Source organism: Setaria italica, chromosome III (genome assembly GCF_000263155.2).
Source record: "Setaria italica strain Yugu1 chromosome III, Setaria_italica_v2.0, whole genome shotgun sequence".
NCBI classification, from domain to species: domain Eukaryota; kingdom Viridiplantae; phylum Streptophyta; class Magnoliopsida; order Poales; family Poaceae; genus Setaria; species Setaria italica.
The window spans coordinates 1,181,566-1,201,252 of record NC_028452.1 but is presented as its reverse complement, the minus strand read 5'-3'; the positions used below and the strand labels follow the sequence as shown (position 1 = coordinate 1,201,252).

General features: G+C 45.5%; 2 protein-coding genes across 2 annotated transcripts; both read right to left on the bottom strand.

The window, feature by feature from the left end:
* Window positions 1-621: 621 nt before the first annotated feature.
* On the bottom strand, window positions 622-4,751 carry LOC101753473 (probable polyamine oxidase 4). The gene is made up of 10 exons (XM_004960066.4): window positions 4,256-4,751; window positions 2,873-2,985; window positions 2,713-2,801; window positions 2,504-2,617; window positions 2,327-2,414; window positions 2,149-2,234; window positions 1,967-2,069; window positions 1,749-1,846; window positions 1,233-1,662; window positions 622-1,137 (listed from the first exon to the last, which is right to left on the bottom strand). The coding sequence occupies exons 1-10, from the start codon at window positions 4,287-4,289 to the stop codon at window positions 817-819; spliced, it is 1,476 nt and encodes a 491-aa protein (XP_004960123.1). The 5' UTR covers window positions 4,290-4,751; the 3' UTR covers window positions 622-816.
* An 11,765-nt stretch (window positions 4,752-16,516) lies between these two features.
* On the bottom strand, window positions 16,517-19,687 carry LOC101752662 (protein DJ-1 homolog D). The gene is made up of 5 exons (XM_004960064.4): window positions 19,527-19,687; window positions 19,290-19,406; window positions 17,963-18,403; window positions 17,392-17,754; window positions 16,517-16,908 (listed from the first exon to the last, which is right to left on the bottom strand). The coding sequence occupies exons 1-5, from the start codon at window positions 19,578-19,580 to the stop codon at window positions 16,720-16,722; spliced, it is 1,164 nt and encodes a 387-aa protein (XP_004960121.1). The 5' UTR covers window positions 19,581-19,687; the 3' UTR covers window positions 16,517-16,719.

Genomic DNA, 19,687 nt, shown 5'->3' with positions numbered 1-19,687 from the left:
TTTTACCTCTCTGTTTCTCTCTTCTTTTTTTTTTTTTGCGATTATCTTACCTCTATCGCAGCCTTTGCTCGAGAACTCAAAAGAGTGTCGTGTGGTTAATCTGCGAGATGGCGATACAGAATAGAATAGCAATTGACTGCATGTTGCAGCGTAAGATGTAACAGCGAATTGGATGCGTTGGTTTCGGCCACTCGATCCTGGAATTGTTCGCGGGTGCGCAGCGTTGCAAATCTGCAACATATATTGGGTTTTTGACGCGGATGTTCAACTCCGACAGGAAAAGGGCTCCACCATCGACTCATCGAGCATCAAATGGTCGTGCCAGCTGGTCAGCAGCTAGCTGCAGCAGTATTTGCCTAGGTTGTGGAGCACGCAGACCCCCTTGTTGATGTGACATCCTTTGCAACTTGCACGCCAAATTTGTCGGCAGAGAATCATAAGCTTCTCTATCCGTTATTTTTTAAAATTCCAGCTGTAGAATGATCCAACACATTCAGCCCCTATCCCCCAGATGAACACATAAACCCATCACCACACAATCGCCAATTCATCAATAAAATTCAGAACGAGATGGTTGAACAGCTGACCACCAGCTTCCCGAATCAAGCATTGGCAACTGAATCAAACAGAAGAGTACGGTAACATCCATAAATTCCAACAAGGTCTATATTATTGAAGTTACATCAAACATCAAACTGCGATAGTACAACAGTTTTGAAGGCGCAATACATACTGCGAAGCAGCTAACATTGTTAAGTGTTAACCTTCTCTGCTGCTTCAGGATAACACGGTGTTCAAATAGACAACTTCCTTTCCTCACAGCCTGGATATCTGGAAGGGAACCATGACTTCATTCATCTCCTCCCTCACAACAATCTTCCCGACCTGGAACAGGTCAGAGATGCCTAGCTGCGTCGAGAGACGCCTTCGGCAGTCCTCTGCGGCGGCAATGCCTGAAGAATAAGCTCCATGCACTGACCCAGAGTGATCGATGCAGGCGGCCTCCCCAGCGAAAAACAGGTTGCCCACGGGAGCGCAGAATCTTTCATACAAGTCAGCTGGTTTCCCTACTAGATCGCACGAGTAGGAACCGAGTGAGTTTGGGTCACTGCCCCACCGTGAAACCAGATACTGAACCTGGGAAAGAGAGGCACATGTGTTAGGATTTGCAAACATTGTGCAGATTGCAGAGACAAAGTTAACAAGTTTCAGTGTCTTCGCTGCTGCTTTACCGGTTCAGTTGCCTGTGGTAGCATTTTCCTGAGCTGGGACATAACAAAGTTCACAGATTCTTCATCTGATAGCTTCTCGATTTCGTATGCAAAACTTCCAGCTACCATGCATACCAGGACTGGATTTCCTGTGGCTTTGTGAAGGTTGAGAAAGTAACCACATGCATTTGACGTTGGGGCAACCCTGCCTAGTACTTCTACATTAGGCCAAAATACAGTGTTGAACTTGAGAGCTATCTTGTTCTCAATGCCAACGCCAAGATCAGCGATTGCTGAAAGTTTCTCTCTTGGTAGCTCAGGTTCAAACTTGATGATATTTGCCTTAAGTACACCGAGAGGGACAGTTATTATGGCAGCATCTGCAACAAAACTTGCGCCATCTTCCACACAAACAATAACCTTATTATAACGCTGAATGATCTTTGTGACCCTGGGCAACACATAAAATAGATATTATAAGCTAATTAATTGGGGTTCGATCTGACAATCAGAGTATCACATGGTTCTTCTGCACACCTGTGGTTGAGGTGAACATCAAGATCTCGAGCGAGAGCTTTGATGACAGGATCATAGCCATTCACCATGAGACCATGTCCACCAGTAAGCACATGTTCCTGCAAGTTTGCCCAAAAAAAACCAAAAAAAATCACTCAGCACGGTTGTCATGCAACTGTGTTCTTGTGCTGATCTGGAATATATGATGAAAGAATAAAGCATATTCTGACACGGCATACCTGATCCCAGTTTTTCAGAGATATATTGTCCGTGTCTGTGGCAAACCATGCCTCCAGTCTACATATACACCACTGCAGCACTTCATATTCCAGGCCCTCCAGCCTGCAAGTGTAAGTGCACAACATCAAAGACCTGAACTCATCACCGTAACATATTTAGGTGAATCATAAATCCCACTTACTTCAGATGTGGATTCCTGTCAAGCACAATTGCCATGGCTTGAATGAGAGCCATGTCGTTTGCATGTTCATCTCTTACTTTGACCGTCTGAGATATTAACAAGAAGTGAGCTTATCATAGACTCGTAGTTCCACAAAAGCATTGGACAGATAATATATAAGTGCCAGTGATTGCAGTACCTCCTTAAGAATTTTCTCAAATATTTCCCCAACTTTCATAACTATCTCCTGGGGAACTTGCTGACCATTTTTATCAAATAGGGCATAGCTGAAAAAAAAAACCCCAGAAATGTAAGAGAAGTTTGCCCACCAACTTATGAGAGACTAGACACAATGTTCATTATGGATTATGTATACCTCTCTAAATCATGGTCATACAATACAGAGTTATCACCACTTGTGCGATATAATCTAAGCCCAAGCATCCTAATCAATGGCGCCAAAGAATTCTCATTGCATACACCATGCAACCTAAATCACAAGATATAAGCATAATGTCACACTGCATCAAACTCAAAATAAGGTCGATAAAAGCAACTACATATTAGCTCTGAGATGCAACTAACCAAGATGCACCCATGTCAATTGGACATCCAAAAGAATAGTCAGTGTGCACACGGCCACCAAGTCGGTCCCTCGACTCTAAGAGCGTGACCTGTTATTATCTAACTTTATGTAAGTATCAAACATTTTGACCTTCTTCTGGTCTGTAATCTAGAAATTTACCTTAAATGAAGCATTTGACAAAGCACGAGCGGCTGCAATGCCTGAAATCCCGCCCCCTATTACAATTACAGAAGGGGGAGAAGAGTTTTGCCCATCGATGTGCTTGAAAAAACCTGATGGCAAAAATGAAAGGTATCCAGTGAATGAGAGCCATCAAGTTTATAGAAACTTCACATATTAAAGCCAATAAAGCATTAAAACTGTAACTAGTATCACATGTTTCTCACCCATCTACCTGAATAAGTATATAGCAAACGCTCCATTCAGGACAATTATCTGTAATGTTTTCATCTGTCAATTAATAGTTAATTTATGAGCTAGAAAAGTTTGTTATCTTAACAACCAGTGTCTAGCTGAAGGGGATTGCCTAGTTTGGCTGTCTTAGCATGCAGTGGCTGGCTGAAGGGGACTGTCTTGTCTTCTGTGGTGAGGATAACCTTAGGAATATATGTCAGGTATTCTTTCTGGTTGATTAGAGACAAAAAGAGTGATGTTGGACTCAGATAAAAATGAATGGCCTGAAGAAATATTTGATGTGTACCAATTTGGATGTACCGATGGAGATGATATTCTGTTCCATTCAGAAAACAAAAGAGAAGATATTTTACAAAAATGCAAACAAGAACAAGGAAGCCAGCTGGCATGGGATGCTTCTCCTCAATATCTCTTCAAGGAGCAAAGAGGCATGTTTATCTTCTTTTACAGCTTAGTGACCTCTAGTTTGGAACCTACTCCTACATGGCTACATCCCTTTCACTTGCCAATTTCCTCGTCATCACCTGCTCATAAGAGTATCTCTGTTTTTCCTCCTAGAGGTTCCTTGTAATATTCTTCATTCTGTCTTTCGAAAAAAAAAATATTCTTCATTCTAGATCCTTGAGATCAACATAACTTTTAGGTATATACCCTATAATTATTCAGGTGAGGCCACCAGAATGAATTTATCGGGTGATCAATCAATATTTTTTTAGGACGGTTGATCAATCAAATTAGAAAGCCTTTTGCCCAATTATCGTGTTCCTGGGCATGAAAGAGGCCCCCACCAATATTAAAAGAAACCAAATCAAAGTTTTCCTCCCATAATCATCATTTTACCCTTTTAGCACTGGAGGGGCCACTAAGCTATCATACAGTCAATAAGGATTAGGACGGCAGTCCATGACAGGGACGTTTGGCGTAACTCAATCAGGTTACTTGTACTGGTATTTCTTCTCCGCAATGCCACTGGAAACAATTTTAAATTGCGCACTAGATGTCAATCGTCGCGGGACGTCAAACTCATTTCTCCCAATGCGTCAGCACATATGAAATCAAATCGCACAACTGGACATAAGTAGAAGCATTCATCAGAACGAAAAGGGAGAGAGAGAAAAACACACGCACCTCCAGCGGCGAAGCCATTCGGTGGCTGGTCCATCCTCTGCGGACCCGATCCGAGCTGCGCCCGACGGCGTCGTGGACCGTGAGTGACGAGAGCGCGTGCGGCGAGGGAGATCGACGTGGGCCGACCGACCGATCGGGGCCGGCGGCGGCTAACAATTAGAGGCGGTTAACGAGTGGTTGCGGCCGCCACGTATAGGAAGCGAGAGGTAGAAGACGAAGATGAGGAGGCCGTCCATGAATCCGCAGGGGACGCTGGTGGTCGGCGCCGCATGGATAACCCCTCTCATACCCAAACCAGCTCGCCGCCGGCGAGGCCCGCCGCCGCCGCCGACGTCCCCAAACCGGCGCTTCCCGCCTCCGTAGCCACGCCGCCCCGCCGCTTGCGCGCGCGAGCCGAGCGGTGGAGAGAGAAGACGGGAGGGACACACGGACAGGCGGGCGGGACAGGACACTGGTAGCGGGTGGTTGTTACGGCTCTCGCCCGGTGCGGTGCGGGGGTGCCGCGGCGGAGGCGTGGCTTTTATAGACTCGGTCCCGGGCTTTGCCATTTGCCGGAGCGGGCGGCCAGGGCCAGCTCGGGCTGAGGCTGCGTGCGCTTGCGCTACCGGCCGATCCATTGATCCATCCACCGCGACCACGGCGAGGTTTCCTGAGAACTTTTCCGGGTGGGTCCATGGCGCGACATGCACAATTCGTGGCCGCGCGAAATTTGGAAAGTGAAATTGAATTTGGGCCCATTCGAATCTGGTGAGCTGTGTGCCTGTGTGTACGAAAGCAACGATCTTGTCTTGGCCTTCGTTCTTTGCATTGGTCTTTGCGAACAATGGAAGCAGAATCTTTGCAATGCGAGAGTGAATTATAGTATATTACCAGCTGGTGAGAATTTGGTGAGAGTGTCCATCCGCTGCCACGGCACCTAGGATCGACCTGACGAGTCCCGCAACAGCTTCCGTCCAACAACAGCTGCCTGATCAAAGAGACTCCGGCCGCTAAGCTTCCGTTTTCCTCCGTTGGCCGGCGCCTGAGCCGATTCGGGCTTTATAGGCTCTCGGCCGTGGCGTAGCTTGCTAGCTCGTGTTCGTTTCCGTGTTATCCTGTCATTAGGGCCAGCTCTCGACGCGTTCATGGCAGATTTGCGGCAGCGCCCCTTGCCTCTGCTTCAGAACGTACAGTGACGTCCCCGCTAGCGTTTCTGCAGGTGGGAAAGCCCCGTGCTTAGCTTCGGGATCATCGCATGACGCTGGGCCGGCTGGGGTTGCTTTTTGTTTTTGGTCTGAAACAGCTGATAGACTCTGCACGGCGAAGGGATGATCCCTATCCCCGATTTTGCTTCTTCGTTCAGTCTGAATCGGATAGACTCTGCACCAAAAGGGACAAAGATCACTCCAACTCCGCCATTACCGACACACGGACATGCACATCAGCGATCTGCACTTGTTTCTGCACGTGAACGGGTCGTGACAACAGAGCAACGTGTCTAGCCCAACCCATGTGGCTGTGCCTCGATTAGCATCAACACCACACCAATAATGCTGATCTGTCCCGGCTTGCCACGTTAAATCCTCAAACAAAGTGCGGATGGCCCTCCAACTTGCCAAAAGACCCGGAGCGGCCGGAGACGGTCTCAGGCCGTAGTAGGGTATATTCCGACGTGCTGTTCTTGGCAAAGTGCATGAGCTGGAGGTGTATTCCGTGCCAGAAAAGAGTGGCCCTACCACACCCTTTGCCATGATGTGCACCCACCCCATCGTATATACATTCAGCGGCGGCATGTTACCTCTTCTAGCTTCCATCAAGGTAGTACATGCTAGATGGTTGGTTGCTGATTACTGGATTCTACAATGGGCGTGGCGCCTTCATCTGGCACGTTTCTTCACAACTTTCATGACCATACATGCTTTCTGTTTATCTGGTTTGTCTGGGCTAGGAGGTAGCTGGTTATATATAGCACTACCTTGATTTAGATGGAGACCTAATCAAGGATCAGGAGGTCGGGGTTTTGAAAAAAAAAACTGATGGAAAATTTGTTGGCTGGAGCCCAAGGCTGGGCCCATTACGGCCGTTAGGTTGAGTTGGGGGTTTCACAAATATTGAGGGGGTCCAGCAGTCTGAAAATCACAACCCGAGCCCGCTTGGTGCACTGATCGCGCGGACCGAATTTGGCTTGCCACGTCGGGTGGTTCACGATCAGATCTATAAACACCTGCGACCAGATATTACAAACATGACACGGTTTAACTCACGAGAGCTTTAGGTTCAGTCATCCCCCCCCCCCCCCCCAAAAAAAAAATATTGCGGGGGTCCAGTGGTCTGAAAACTACAATGCTAACGTAATGAAGCTCCATTGCCCATACAATCAGCGACGATTGATAAAGCTCAACAGCGAGCAAAAAGTTCCTCGAAAAAGAAAAAGATCGCTGAATTTTGTGATCATCCTGCCCCTTGATTGATAGATGGATGTGGATGCCTCGATATGTTGGTGGGGGACTGCATCCGTGAAGAAAAGTGCAAAAGCCCTAGGTCCCAAAAGGCATGGAATTATTGGATCTGTTTGGCCCGCAGGATGATCTTTTGGGTACCGCGTCATAGGGTGGCCTTGCTACGGTCACGGATCATGCTAGCTACCCGTTTGGATATTTTTAGTCCGGATTAAAATTCATGGCACATTGAATATTCGGAGACTAATTATAAGGACTAAACATGAGCTAATTATAAAACTAATTACACAGATGGAGGCTAATTCACGAGTCGAATCTATTAAGCTCAATTAATTCATCATTAGCACATATTTACTGTAGCATCACATTGTCAAATCATGGACTAATTAGGTTTAATAGATTTGTCTCACAAATTAGTCTCCATTTGTGCAATTGATTTTGTAACTAGTCTATATTTAATGATCCTAATTAGTATATAAACATTCGATGTGATAGGAATTTTAGGAACGACTAAAGAAACAAACATCTATTTAGTGACAGCGAACGATGCTAAACAAGAGACTGCAACCTCCAGGCGTTGTGCAGCCTTGTTTTCTGAAATCTGAAGAAGCCTGAAACTTGCAAAGCTTAAAACTTGGCATTTGGCAACTTCTCATTTTCCAAATGGTGATTGAGCAATTTGCAATGCCGTGATGGGATTAAGATCCAGACAGATGTTAGGCCATGTTGGACCAAACCAAAGGCGACGCATGCAGGCACAATGATAAGGGAAGGCAGAGGCCCCCACTCGCCGCCGCCCTGGATTCCCTCCCGCCTTGTTTGTCACCAGAAATATCACACTGACTTCCGATAGCCGCCTAGTTTAGCTGTCGCACTCGCACGTTCAGTGCTTGAGTTCACAGAAGGTTTTGATGCTATCGACACGAGATGCCGTGCCTGTGCTTCGTTCAAGAACTGATGTTTTACAGGGAAAACTTATGGTTCAGAATTCAGATTGAACATTCTTTTAGAGCAAACCGTGCTACCGAGTTCAGGATACCGTATGCCTGATCATGTTCCCAAATTACGCATGTTGCCTGATGCCCTGAATCCCCCTGATCAGGAAGGAATTCAGGAATAGGGTACTTGAGAATTCAGAGAAGTGAACTTTTAGAATCGCGGTGCAGATTTTGTTCAGCCGGTTAATTAGATTCAGCGTATTGGCAGAATCCTTTTCGGCTTTGCGAAAGTCTGCCAGTGGCCGTCCCGTCCAGGCCTTGGCTTTTGTGAATGAATGCAAAGGTCCGGTAAATGTCACCGATTCACTTTTCTCAAAAGGAAAAACTGAAAAAGGGTCGGAACCGGATATGTGAATTTTCATCAGGCCCAGTTGATGGTGAGTACCTGACTCACTGTTCTGAATTGTCAGCTGAGGCTGATGGCAACGATACAATAACATTAAAGGGCACCTTTTCTCTTTCCATTTTGCATTGTTTCCCTTTCCATTGTGAGGGTTTCTTTCCCTTGCTTTTTTGTGGGTGAGAGGATTTCTTTCCATTGCCTTTACATGCTGAGGATGACGATCATGATATCCGGATCTGTTTCAGCTTTTCATGCTTTACCACAATGTTATTAGGCCACTCTTCTTAGTTCTTATTAATATATGCCAGACATAATTCCGAATCTTAAAAACAAAAGAAACAACATTAGGCCACTTGTCTAGCTACATTGCTGATTTTGGTTTCATATTAGTGTTCATCAGGTGAATTTCTGTAAAATTCGTAATTGTCATTTTAAATTGTGGACAAAACGCAACCAACTACTGGAGCAAAATATCTCCTGGAGTAACGAGTCAGCAACGTACTTAGTTGAGATTAGTATATGCATAACTGCATAAGCATCGTTGGAAGAGGTTGTGAAGGAAGGAAGATGCAGATTTTTAAAAGCTCTCTTTACTGACCGAATTCCATCCTACTCATAGGTTAGGTGCCGAGCCTAGTCTATCGTGGAGCAACGCCCTTTCTTGGCCATCTATGGACGTGAGCGTATCTTCACGCTTGGCGATGTTTTGTCTGCTTGCACAAGTTTTTTAAAACTATGGTATTAAAGAAAACTGGAGTTTTTTATAAGCTAAATGCAAAATCATGTTTTTTTAAAAAAACAATCCATAGTGGAGTTTATAGAACTCCCAAAAAACTACGGTTTGACAATATCATGATTTTAAGGTGTGTAGTGGCATATAAACGCCTATCAAATATCAAAGTGTTTTACCCCCTAGCCTTCCTCCAATTTTTGGGAGAAGGAAGGAAGGAGGAGGAGAGAAAGATGAAGTAATCAAGTAAAGGGAGAGGAAGGGGAAAAAAAGAAGGAAGAACAACTCTAACCTTCTACTCCCTTCGTTATTTTTTTATGCACCTACATATTATGTATATCTAGATATATAATAATATTTATGAATTTAGAAAAGTTAAAACGACCTACAATTTCAACGGACCTACAATTTCAAACGGAGGGAGTATTATGCTTGATCCGCCCATCTTATAGATAGCTAACGCGTAAAAGGTTTTTGCAGAGAGCTAGGTACTTACAGATAGCACCGATTTGCGTGTTGGATATTGGCACCGTCTATAAGTTTTAGTAGAATTTTGTGGTCCTTGGGCAATAGTGAGTGCATGATTAGACGTTTCTTGGTGGCTTAATAATAAGCCCGAGAGCCCGTGAACCGCTCTGATTGAGATGGGATATATGGGAGAGATACGATCCGTGTAGACTCTGCACCATGCGTGCATCTGCATCTCCGTCGTGGTACTCGCAGTCACCCGCTGGCAGTGGCACTGATCGCGCTAGCATGCCAACTAGTAGGTTATTCGGTTATTCCATTCCATATACTAGCTAGAAATAGGCCATCGTTACGTACAGTCACCTAGCAGGAATGGAGATATGCAGCATGAGTGTGGAGGCCATCTGCATCTGGACTGGACGGAATCGATTCTTCTTCCGGCAGTTCCCTTGTACAATTCTATCGGTGGATGTTAGCAGAGGGGCACATGATTACATGAGCATGCCGTGATTGGTTTGCGTATCTTGAAATCAGGCTCGGCTGAGCGTATGCAACACTGCGATGTTTGCTTGCTTGTATGTCCTCGACCTGGTTGAGATGAGATAATGTTTGGTTGGTTGCATGGAAACATGTTGCGTGAGATAAAAATAGACAAACAACTATCACTATGATATTTAATATGTGTAACTATTCTCTTATAGTCTATGATCTATCTTATTACTTCTTAATATTATTTATAATAGGTAAATATCATTTAAAATATACTAATCATAAACTAATAAAGTCATTAACTAATTAATTGCCTGCATCCAACGAGTCTGGCCTGGAGAAACGGCCACCATCCTCGTTTCTCCGGAGCAGGCTGGGTGATGCATTTTACATCCGAAGAGCTAGACCTGAGCATCGATGTAAGCAATCAATCAAAAAGATCCTGCATCTGGCGAGCCTGGCCCAAGCGGAAGCAGGCAACCAATCGCACCCTAAGGTGTAGAGGCAATGGCTTCGGTCTTGTTTGGGAAGCATGGGCTAAAGTTTTGCCCAGGGCTAAAGTTTAGCCCCCTCAAATGGAGGACTAAAGTTTAGCCCCTCAAATGGAGGGCTAAATTTTAGCACCTTGGGATGTTTGGGTGGGGGGCTAAACTTTAGCACTTGTGTGCAAAATGACCACAGTACCCTCCTTTCCCTGATTCCTGCGCACTCCCGCTCTTCCCCTCCCACACAAAAGAAGCGCACGCTGCCCTCCCGTGTTTCTTTTCTGGCGCTGGTGGCGGTCGTTTTTTCCCTTGCGCTGCCCCTCAGCCGCATCTATCTTTTTTCTCTCATGCTCGTCGGCGGTTTGCAAACAGATTAGAAAAACGATTCAAAGTTTATTTCATTATCCAATAACCACGAAATTGAAGAAAAAATACATTGTCCTTACTACACACAAATCATTAACTACGATCTACTGTACAAAGCATGAGCTATTTCATCACGGAATGCATTCATGTTATGGTCTTCATCTCCTGCTTGGGTATTCGTCGCATGTCCTTCATTGTTTGATGGTTCGGCCAAATTTTCATCACGATCGCACAAATCAAATGCTCTATCGGCAATACCATTCTCTTGAATGAAATTGTGAATTGCCATGCATGCTACAATTATTTTACTTTGCTTGTGCATTGGGAAACTTGGTATACCCAATAAAATCCTCTACTTCATCTTCAAAACTCCAAAGGACCTCTCGATAACATTTCTAACGGATGAATGTAAGTAATTAAAGGTCTCTTTCATACCTTTTGACATTGGGTCACTTCAAAACTCCGGTAGATGGTACTTCGCACCCTTGTATGGTGCAAGGTTAAGGTAATTAGGACGGTTAGTATAGTCCGAGTCAACTAGGTAAAACTTGCCTACAAATGAAGACAATTTTGTGAGGTAGATGAAATTGACACCATATTTGTACAAATGTAGAGAATATCCTATAGAAACTAGTGTACCTAGAGGAGGATGTGGAAACTTATCACCATATTTTTTATGGCATCATTGAACACTCTCATGTCATGTACCGATCCAGGTTATCCACTAACAACAAATGTAAACCTTATGTCGAAGTCACAAATAGCCAACACATTCTGTGTGGTATATCCATGTCTCCCCGTATGCTGATCCACCTTATTACTTAGCACCACAACTAGTACATGTATGCCATCTATAGCTCCTATACAGTTGTCGAAGTATGGAGCAAACCGAAGGTTTTGTAATCTTTGGTGCACTGTCGTAAATTCAGGGTCCAATAGCCTAATATTATGTACTGCTAGCTTAAGAACACTACACAAAATGTTGTCAAATGTATGGCTTATTGTTTCGAATGATCTCACAAACCGATCCTCAACTTGCCTAAGTGACTGAGGTGCACCAATTATCCACAGGAACATTCCTAAAGCCTCCATTGTTGACACTTCTCTACTTGCCCTCAAACCATAGGAGTCGACCAACAAATCATGCAGTTGATGAAATAATGGGCAACTCATCCTAAACATGTTGTAGCAAGAGGTCCTATTTGACAATGTTTCATTTACCCATTTGATGCCCTTCACAATTGCAACCCTCCTTGGAGCTTTGTGTATGTAAGTTTCATAGTATATACCTAACATAAACACCGTACCGACAAACTTCCGACTCCTCTTACAAGAATGCATTATCATCTCCACAGTATCATCATCACTTGAGAAATCAGTTGTATGATTACCCTCCGAATCACTTGAACACTCAGTTGAAGAATTACCATCCTAAACCATAAATAAAAGCAAAGGTTAGAAAGGTTAGAGCATGCAGAAAGATAACTAATATACCACTTCCATTTAAATAATAATTCCATTCAAATACCAACATAGTGTTCTTAGCAAACAACTCAGTTCAACATCAAACTCCTAACAGTAGCACACAAACAGTAGCACCAACATTAAGGCAGCACATAATAGTCACTTTATTCATCCTACAGTACCACACAAACTCCTAACTAATACATGTTGTGGTTCTTGCACCATCTCTGCAAAAAAATTAGCCTAGTTTTCAGGAGTTGGTATGTTGCAGAAGAATTCTCTCATCAATTCTTTTTAAAAAAATTGTAGCACAAGCATAGTATTCAACACTCTCAGGAGCTGCACCACATTCTAAACCCAAATCTTGACACCTCTTCATATCTGCTCTCTCCTTGTTCTTCTTTTCACATTTCTTATTCACAGATTTCCTCAAGACCTTATGGTTTTTTTTCTTCAGATTCAGCCCATTTATTTACTATAGTATCCATAATCTTAATCAATGGGCTCTTGAACTTCTTTCTAGGACTTGTAGTAGTGGATAGTGCTAGTACTACTTGCCCTCTTCCTGCTATTAGTGCTCATTGGGCTGCCATCAAAATCAAAAGGTAACCCCTGTTCTTCATCTCCTTCTTCCTCTTCCTCATCTTCTGCTCCACGCATGTAGGAGGTAGACCCATCTACTACAACATCATGGAACATCTCCTCTAGTTGATCAAGGTAGTCTGGAGGATCATGCATTAGTTTTTTACATTCTGTTTTGCCTTGCAAAAGAAGGCAACAACAATGACAGTAAATGTTTAGATTACATCTCCTCAAAAGAAGGCAGCAACAAATTGACAGTAAATGATCAGAATACATCTTACCTTTGTGTTTTCATCCTACCACCGTTCTAGGGCAGTGACAGTACCATTTGCAGTCCTACCGAACTCACTATTCTTCTGCAAGTCCATCCAGAAACTGTACAAAGTTTTCAATTGCCAAATCCTTTTCCTCAACTGCCTCCTATCATGCTTCAATCCTGTTGCTAGGTAATATTTTTTTGCAATTGCCTTGTACCCTCTTGCGGACATTATACCTTTGTGATAATTTCCTGCTCTAATTTGCTCAACGCACAAACAAATCGTATTTGGTTCTGACTAAGATGCCTTGTCACCTTTTATCTAGTGCATACACACAAGAATATAAACAAATCATACAAGTCACACAAGACAAAGAAATCATGCTACTCATACAATTCAAACAATTAAAAACCTTTGCTACTCATACAAGACACTGAAAGTAATACAAGCCATTAAAAGTAACAGTACAATTTAAGCATCAGATTAACAATTCATATAGAGTTAACATGAACATTGCATACACATGAACATTGCATACACATCAACTTTGCATGTCAAGAACATAACTTCAGTTCAGTACCTTAGAGTCGGGAAAAATCACTTCCACAGCACTTGCACCATCGTCAGGGTTTCCTTCCTCAAGATCGAAGAAAGGTTCTTCATCCAGATCATGTGCATGACCCACACTGCCTCCACCTCGACGACCTCCACGCCCACCGACAAGTCCTCCACCGCGTCCTCCGTCGCCGGCACCACCCTCATACTGGGACCTCGCCGCACGCCCAACACCTCTGCTGGAGCCGGCGTCGCCGCCTCTGCTGGCACCGCCACCTCTGCTATCGTCAGCGCTTCTGCTGCCCCCGGCACCTCTCGTGCCGTCGCCTCCTCTGCTGCCAGCGCTGCTATTGCAGGGCACACGTAGGCCAAGAGTAAGACCGCCACGTCCTCGGGGTACTCCGCCGCCATCTCCCCGGAGGAACTCGGAGTAGGAGTTGATGTTGGGGAACTCGTCCGCCTGCGAGTTGAGGTCCAGGGCCTGCATGCTGGCTCGGGGACCTTGGGAGGAGGATGCCTGCGAGAAGAAGTCAAAGCCGCCAGTGAGAAAAGACGGATCCGGCTGCGAGAGGGCGTCCTTCAAGCCATCGTCGCCGTGGCCGTCCATGAGCACCGCGTGGAGGTGTAGCCCGACGATGCACTTCGGGGAACGCTGGCGGCAGCGGGGTAGGGAAGGGAAGGACGGCGGTGGTGGTTGGGGCGTGGTGCAGAATGGCGGGGTGCGGGTGTGAGATCCAGGCGATGCGGGATGGGAAACAAGAGTGGGGAGAAGACGGCGGCGCTGCAGAATTTTGCGATAGGACCAACGGGAGGAAATGAGGGACTCGGGACCACTTTTAACTCTTTTGGCTCTCTTTAGCATCCCTTGGAGGGGCTAAAGGAAATTGGGGAGGGGGTACACTTTAGCACCCTTCATTAGCCCTCCTGTTTGGGAGCCAGGGCCGGCTCTAGGGGAGGGGCAGGCCGTGCGACCGCCCGGGGCCCACGAAGCTGGGGTCCCAAGACCATATAGGTAATTAGTACATATAGTTTGGTTGGTGGACTTTTTTTCGGCTTTTCTAAATACCCCGCGTAACAACTGCGGCCTGCCTCCCGTCCGTGCCAAATCAGGCCTGCCAAATTGCTCCGTGCTTGTACTAGGCCTGCCAAATTGCTTCGTGCCTGTGCCATCCCTGACTCCATATACGTATACGCTCCTGACTTCGTGGCCATGCCGCCGCCGACCCGATCAGGCGATCAGAGCCATCGTCGCGCGGGTGCAGGAGGTGAGCGCTGAGCGCCGCATCTGGAGCGCGTCAGGGATTCAGGGGCGCGTCAAAGGGCGTAAGAGGACAGAGGCGAGCCGCGAGTGCCATCAGGGTCAGAGGTGAGCCCTTATTTGAAGTTCAAGCTTCGTTTTCTTTTTCGTCAATTTTGTCAAAAAGCAATCATCTAATTAATATTATTTCTTCATGTAGTATTTCCATCCTTCGTCAATTGCATAGAAGGAGCGGTGCCTTACGGCCTTGAGGGAGAATCTTGGCAATTCCATCATTCGTCAATTGCATATCGAATTCTCTTAACTATTCTAGTGACAGTAGCATTAGCCGAAAGAAGTTTCTCCAAATTGAAACTATTGAAAAATTATTTAAGATCAACTATGTCATAAGAAAGATTGAATGGCTTGGCTATGTGCAACATTGAGAAGGATGTTTTGGACGATATTAATCTTGATATTATTTTTGAAGATTTTGCATCCAGAAATGCCCGAAGACAGTTTTTTATAAAGCACTGAAGCATTTTATTTTTATTTAAGGTAATCATAATGGTTATTATTTTTATTTTTTTACACTATTGTTATATTTTATGAGCATACTGCAAAGTTTATACTTTAGTTTTAATATTAAAAATTAATTCAATAGGTCCTTATCTTTATGCTTGCCCAAGAACCCTTAGAATTACAGAGCCGGTCCTGTTGGGAGTCAAGGGGCTAAAGTTTGATTAAAAATGGAATGCTAAAGTTTAACCCCCCTTCCGAACACCCCCGACATCCGCCGAGATCGACGAGCGGATAAGACCTTTTGGTTTCCCGGGGGCGGCAAATTAAAGGCGAGTGGCCCAACGGGATTAGCAGGTTGTAGGTGGCGTTTTGTTTGCTTTAAACTTCCTTTCCCTGCTAATGCAATGCAACAAGCTATAAGGGATTAGGAGCTGGTAGCTTGCACGCCAGCCGCTGAGTGAGTGAGTGGCTGCCTCATCAATCATCATGGGCTTGCCGTCTGATACTATGGCGTGCGTATAGCTTTCAAAAAAAAAAACAAACTATGGCGTGCGTGACCGGAAAGCAGCGCGGCACTAGCGTACCGTAGTGCCCTGCTCCCCGCCGCCTGCCCCGGCCCTGCTTTGTCTTGTCTCCTCGACTCCTCGTGCTACTCTTCCTCCTTTTTAGTTTGGGATCTGCATGTGGCTGCGCTTTACCTGCCGTCGACCTAAACCTCGCACTTTGGCTTGGCCGCTTGGTGTTCCAATCCCAATCTTTGACGTGGCAAACATGGACGGATCGATCCGAGGTGCAGTCTTTTCTCTTGGGCGGGCGATTGCGTCAGCTTCCTTGTTTTGTTTGAAGCTTCCTGTGCTGTCTGTCGTGTGAGATCCGAATTGGAAGCGCAGGCAGCAGTGAGCCTTTTCTCTAGGATCATATGTGTGACGCCGGGGCTGTCGGCGGTGTGCAGCGTTCGCAGTCGGCACGCTCATGGCAGCAGCGAGTGAGTGCCGGCAAAGGTAGCAGTGCCAGTGCGCGCACGCCACGCCGTTTCAGCCAGCTTGCTGAGTTGCTGTGCAGTGTAGTCTTGGAGCAAGCAAAGCAGCCCTCTGAGATCAGACGCGGTCCGGCGAACTGTCTCAAGGCAGCTATCCGGGTCTGCCCGCGCGTGGCAGGCAAGCAGACTAGCGGAGGCAGAGACGAACACGCTTGGCTTGAATGATGGGCCGCTCTCCGCGGATGAGTGATGGGCCGGCCACGGCACGAGGCCGGCCGGCTGGCAGGAGCTGGTTTGTTGGGAGAACCGGCGGCGGCCGGGCTGGTGGGTTAGTAAGTAGCAGACGAATCAACGAAAGCCCAGCTAGTCCGAGACATTATATTAGGACAGAAAAGGCCTTTATTGTCAAGCCCAAACGAGTGAAACGACGACAATACAACAGTACCAGGGTATAGTATCGAGTATATCATCTAGTTCTGTGTGGAGGCCCGAAGCTACACCACCTTGCCCAGCTGCGCCCAGGAGCGCTCGGAGCTCTCTCATCCTTCAGTTCAGAAGGAGACCTTGATGCCCAGCAAAGCCATGAGCTGGGCGACGAACTCCGGGTGCCCAGGCCAAGCTGCGCCCGTCACGAGGTTGCCGTCGGTGAAGCAGCGGTCGATCGGGTCAGGCTCCAGCCAGGTTCCGCCCCCGAGCACCACGTTCAGCTTCACGGCCGGGTACGCCGTGCATTTCTTTCCCTGCGTATCAATCACCCAGCAAGGAAGCGTGTCCGTTCATATGCCCCATCAAAATTTCTGAAGAATGCTCCTTGAATATACTAGAGCACATTCATAAGCTAAAGCTAAGGACTAGGGAGAATAAGACGGTGAACTGGTGAACAACGCAAAGGGTCAAATCATTTTTCTGGTGTTTAACTATCACCCTTCCTGATGTCCTTTTTTTTCCTCCCAAAGAAACTTGAAAGATTTCCTATAGAAGAAGAGACTTGACCACGAGGGAAACCAGGCCCAAAAATGCTTTCAAAAGTCAGATACTTGCAAGACACAAAATCACAGTTCTCTGTTGTTCAAAGCAAAATTTACCAGGCCAGAAAGTGCAAAGCCTTTGTACCAAAAGAAACATCAAAAGCTCTCTCTCCGCTCTCAAGCTACAGACTACAAGGCATATAGAAGGAAACCAAGTTAATAGAGCACAACGATAATATAAAGATTAAGATGTACCTTAAGGACTCCAGCAGCGGATAAAATCTGCTGTCCATGGCAGATCGATGCAATTGGCTTTCCTTTATCTGAGAAGCCCTTGACCAAGCTAATGACCTTATCATTCAGAGCCAGATACTCAGGAGCCCTTCCCCCAGGAATCACAAGTGCATCATAGCTTGAAGCATCCATACTTTCAAATGATGCTGTCAAAGTAAAATCATGACCAGGCTTCTCACTGTAAGTTTGATCACCTTCAAAGTCATGAATGGCTGTTGGGCACTTCTCCCCAGCACCCTTGTCAGGGCAAACAGCATCGACATGGCAGCCAAGAGCTTGAAGGGATTGGAATGGGACCATAACCTCATAATCCTCCATGTAGTCCTATTAATCATACAATTAAGCAAAAATGTTCAGCAAAGATATTTAAAGATCCAGAATATGAAAGATTGTCTGAGAAGTGAGAAGGCCTGTTTCTGTTTGGCTTCATCCCATTTATGCAGAGTATGAAATATAAAAACAAAGATGGTAAAAAGGTATACGGTATGAGCATGGAAAGACTTGGAGAACATGGATTTTTTCCAATACATACCCCACAGAGGAACAGAATTTTCTTGTCTGAGCCTGCAACAGAGCCTCCAAGTGCTTTGACAAATAGGCTGATGAATTCAGGATGAGAATCATAAGTCGCTGCAGTGATGAGATTGCCATCAACAGAACATTTTGCCATGGTATCAGGTTCGTCCCACTTAGCACCAGCAGCAACCAAAACTGGTTTAACAGCTGGATATGCTGTGCAGGTGCGGTTCTGAACTACTCCTGCTGCTGCCAAAATCAACTGTCCATGGCAAACTGATGCGATAGGTTTCTTAGCATCAGAGAATTTTCTGACCAAGTCAAGCACCTTGTCATCCATTGCAAGGTATTCTGGTGCACGGCCTCCAGGGATTACCAATCCATCATATCCATTAGCACCAATTTCATCAAATGAAGCATTCAGTGCAAAATTATGACCTCTTGTCTCAGAGTATGTCTGCATGAAAAATACAAATGATAGAATGAATGCAGGCTTGCCACAGCAACAATAAAGAGGTAAGGTAACATGAAACAGACAAAAGGAGTAACACTATGATTTCATTATTACAGCTGATAATCTAACACAAATCAGTGTAGATGTGAGAGGAAGTAAACAAGAGAAGCATGGCAGCAGTGTCAGTGAGTACAATACAGGGCCTCAAGGACCATTGTATTATACAGAAGCGACACCTTTTAGGAGCAGACAGGGATATCAGCCAGACAACCATCTGCTAGACAAATCTCCAAATATCTGATCGTAAATAAATTTCAATTTTCAACAACTAAAACTCAAATATGCGGTAAATCTTCACTGCAGTTGCCAAATACTATGTGGAATCTTACATAACAATGGTATTTGGAAATCAGCAATACACAAACAAGCTCGATAAACTTTTACATTTTACATCGACCATCAGATGTTCAGATTTTAAATTAAGAGACAATGTGCCATCTACATTTTAAAATTCAGGTCTCCAGCAGCTGTGTATTCTCAAACTAGTTCATCCTAGAAATGACGTTCAGAAGCAGCCTCTTCTCAAAAGTCAAAAGGTTAAATTATTTTCACATAATCTGACTAGAGGAACATGATTTTTCCTGCAATTTGAATATCAAGGAGTAGGCAACAAATTAGATGCAGCTTCACCAATCTAGTTTGTGCAAGCCTCCACTCTTCACTGAATCACAGTCAATCTAATAAATACGGAACAGTCCACTCTTCACTGAAAACAACCCTATTTCCTTCAATCCATCTCACAGGAAGCCAGATCGACATAACTAACCCTACCCAATGGAACGGGTCCACGCAAAAAAGTAAGGAACATGGGGAGATCAATCCAAGGTACCTGGTGGCCGATCCCCTGATGGACGGCGGTGCGGCAGACGTCGCCGGCCTTCTTGCCGGGGCAGACGCCATCCACGGAGACGCCATACGCTTGCAGCGCTTGGAACGGGACCATGACCTAACCCATCAATTCAAGAACCGATTTGGTCTCAGTACACACCGATCCAGAGCTGATTCTTGATCCAAACAACAACTAATTCAGCAGGAGGATAGTCTAGCCCAGTGAGAAAGAGGAGACCTCGTAGTCCTCCATGTAGTCGCCGCAGAGCAGGAGCACCTTCTTCGCCGCCATCTCTAATGCCCCTCGCACGCTCGCAACCGCACAGGCGAGACGCTTCGGCTTGTGTCGTCGTCGAGCTCGGAGCCTAGAAGCCTCTCTCCTCTCTAGTTTCTGGGACT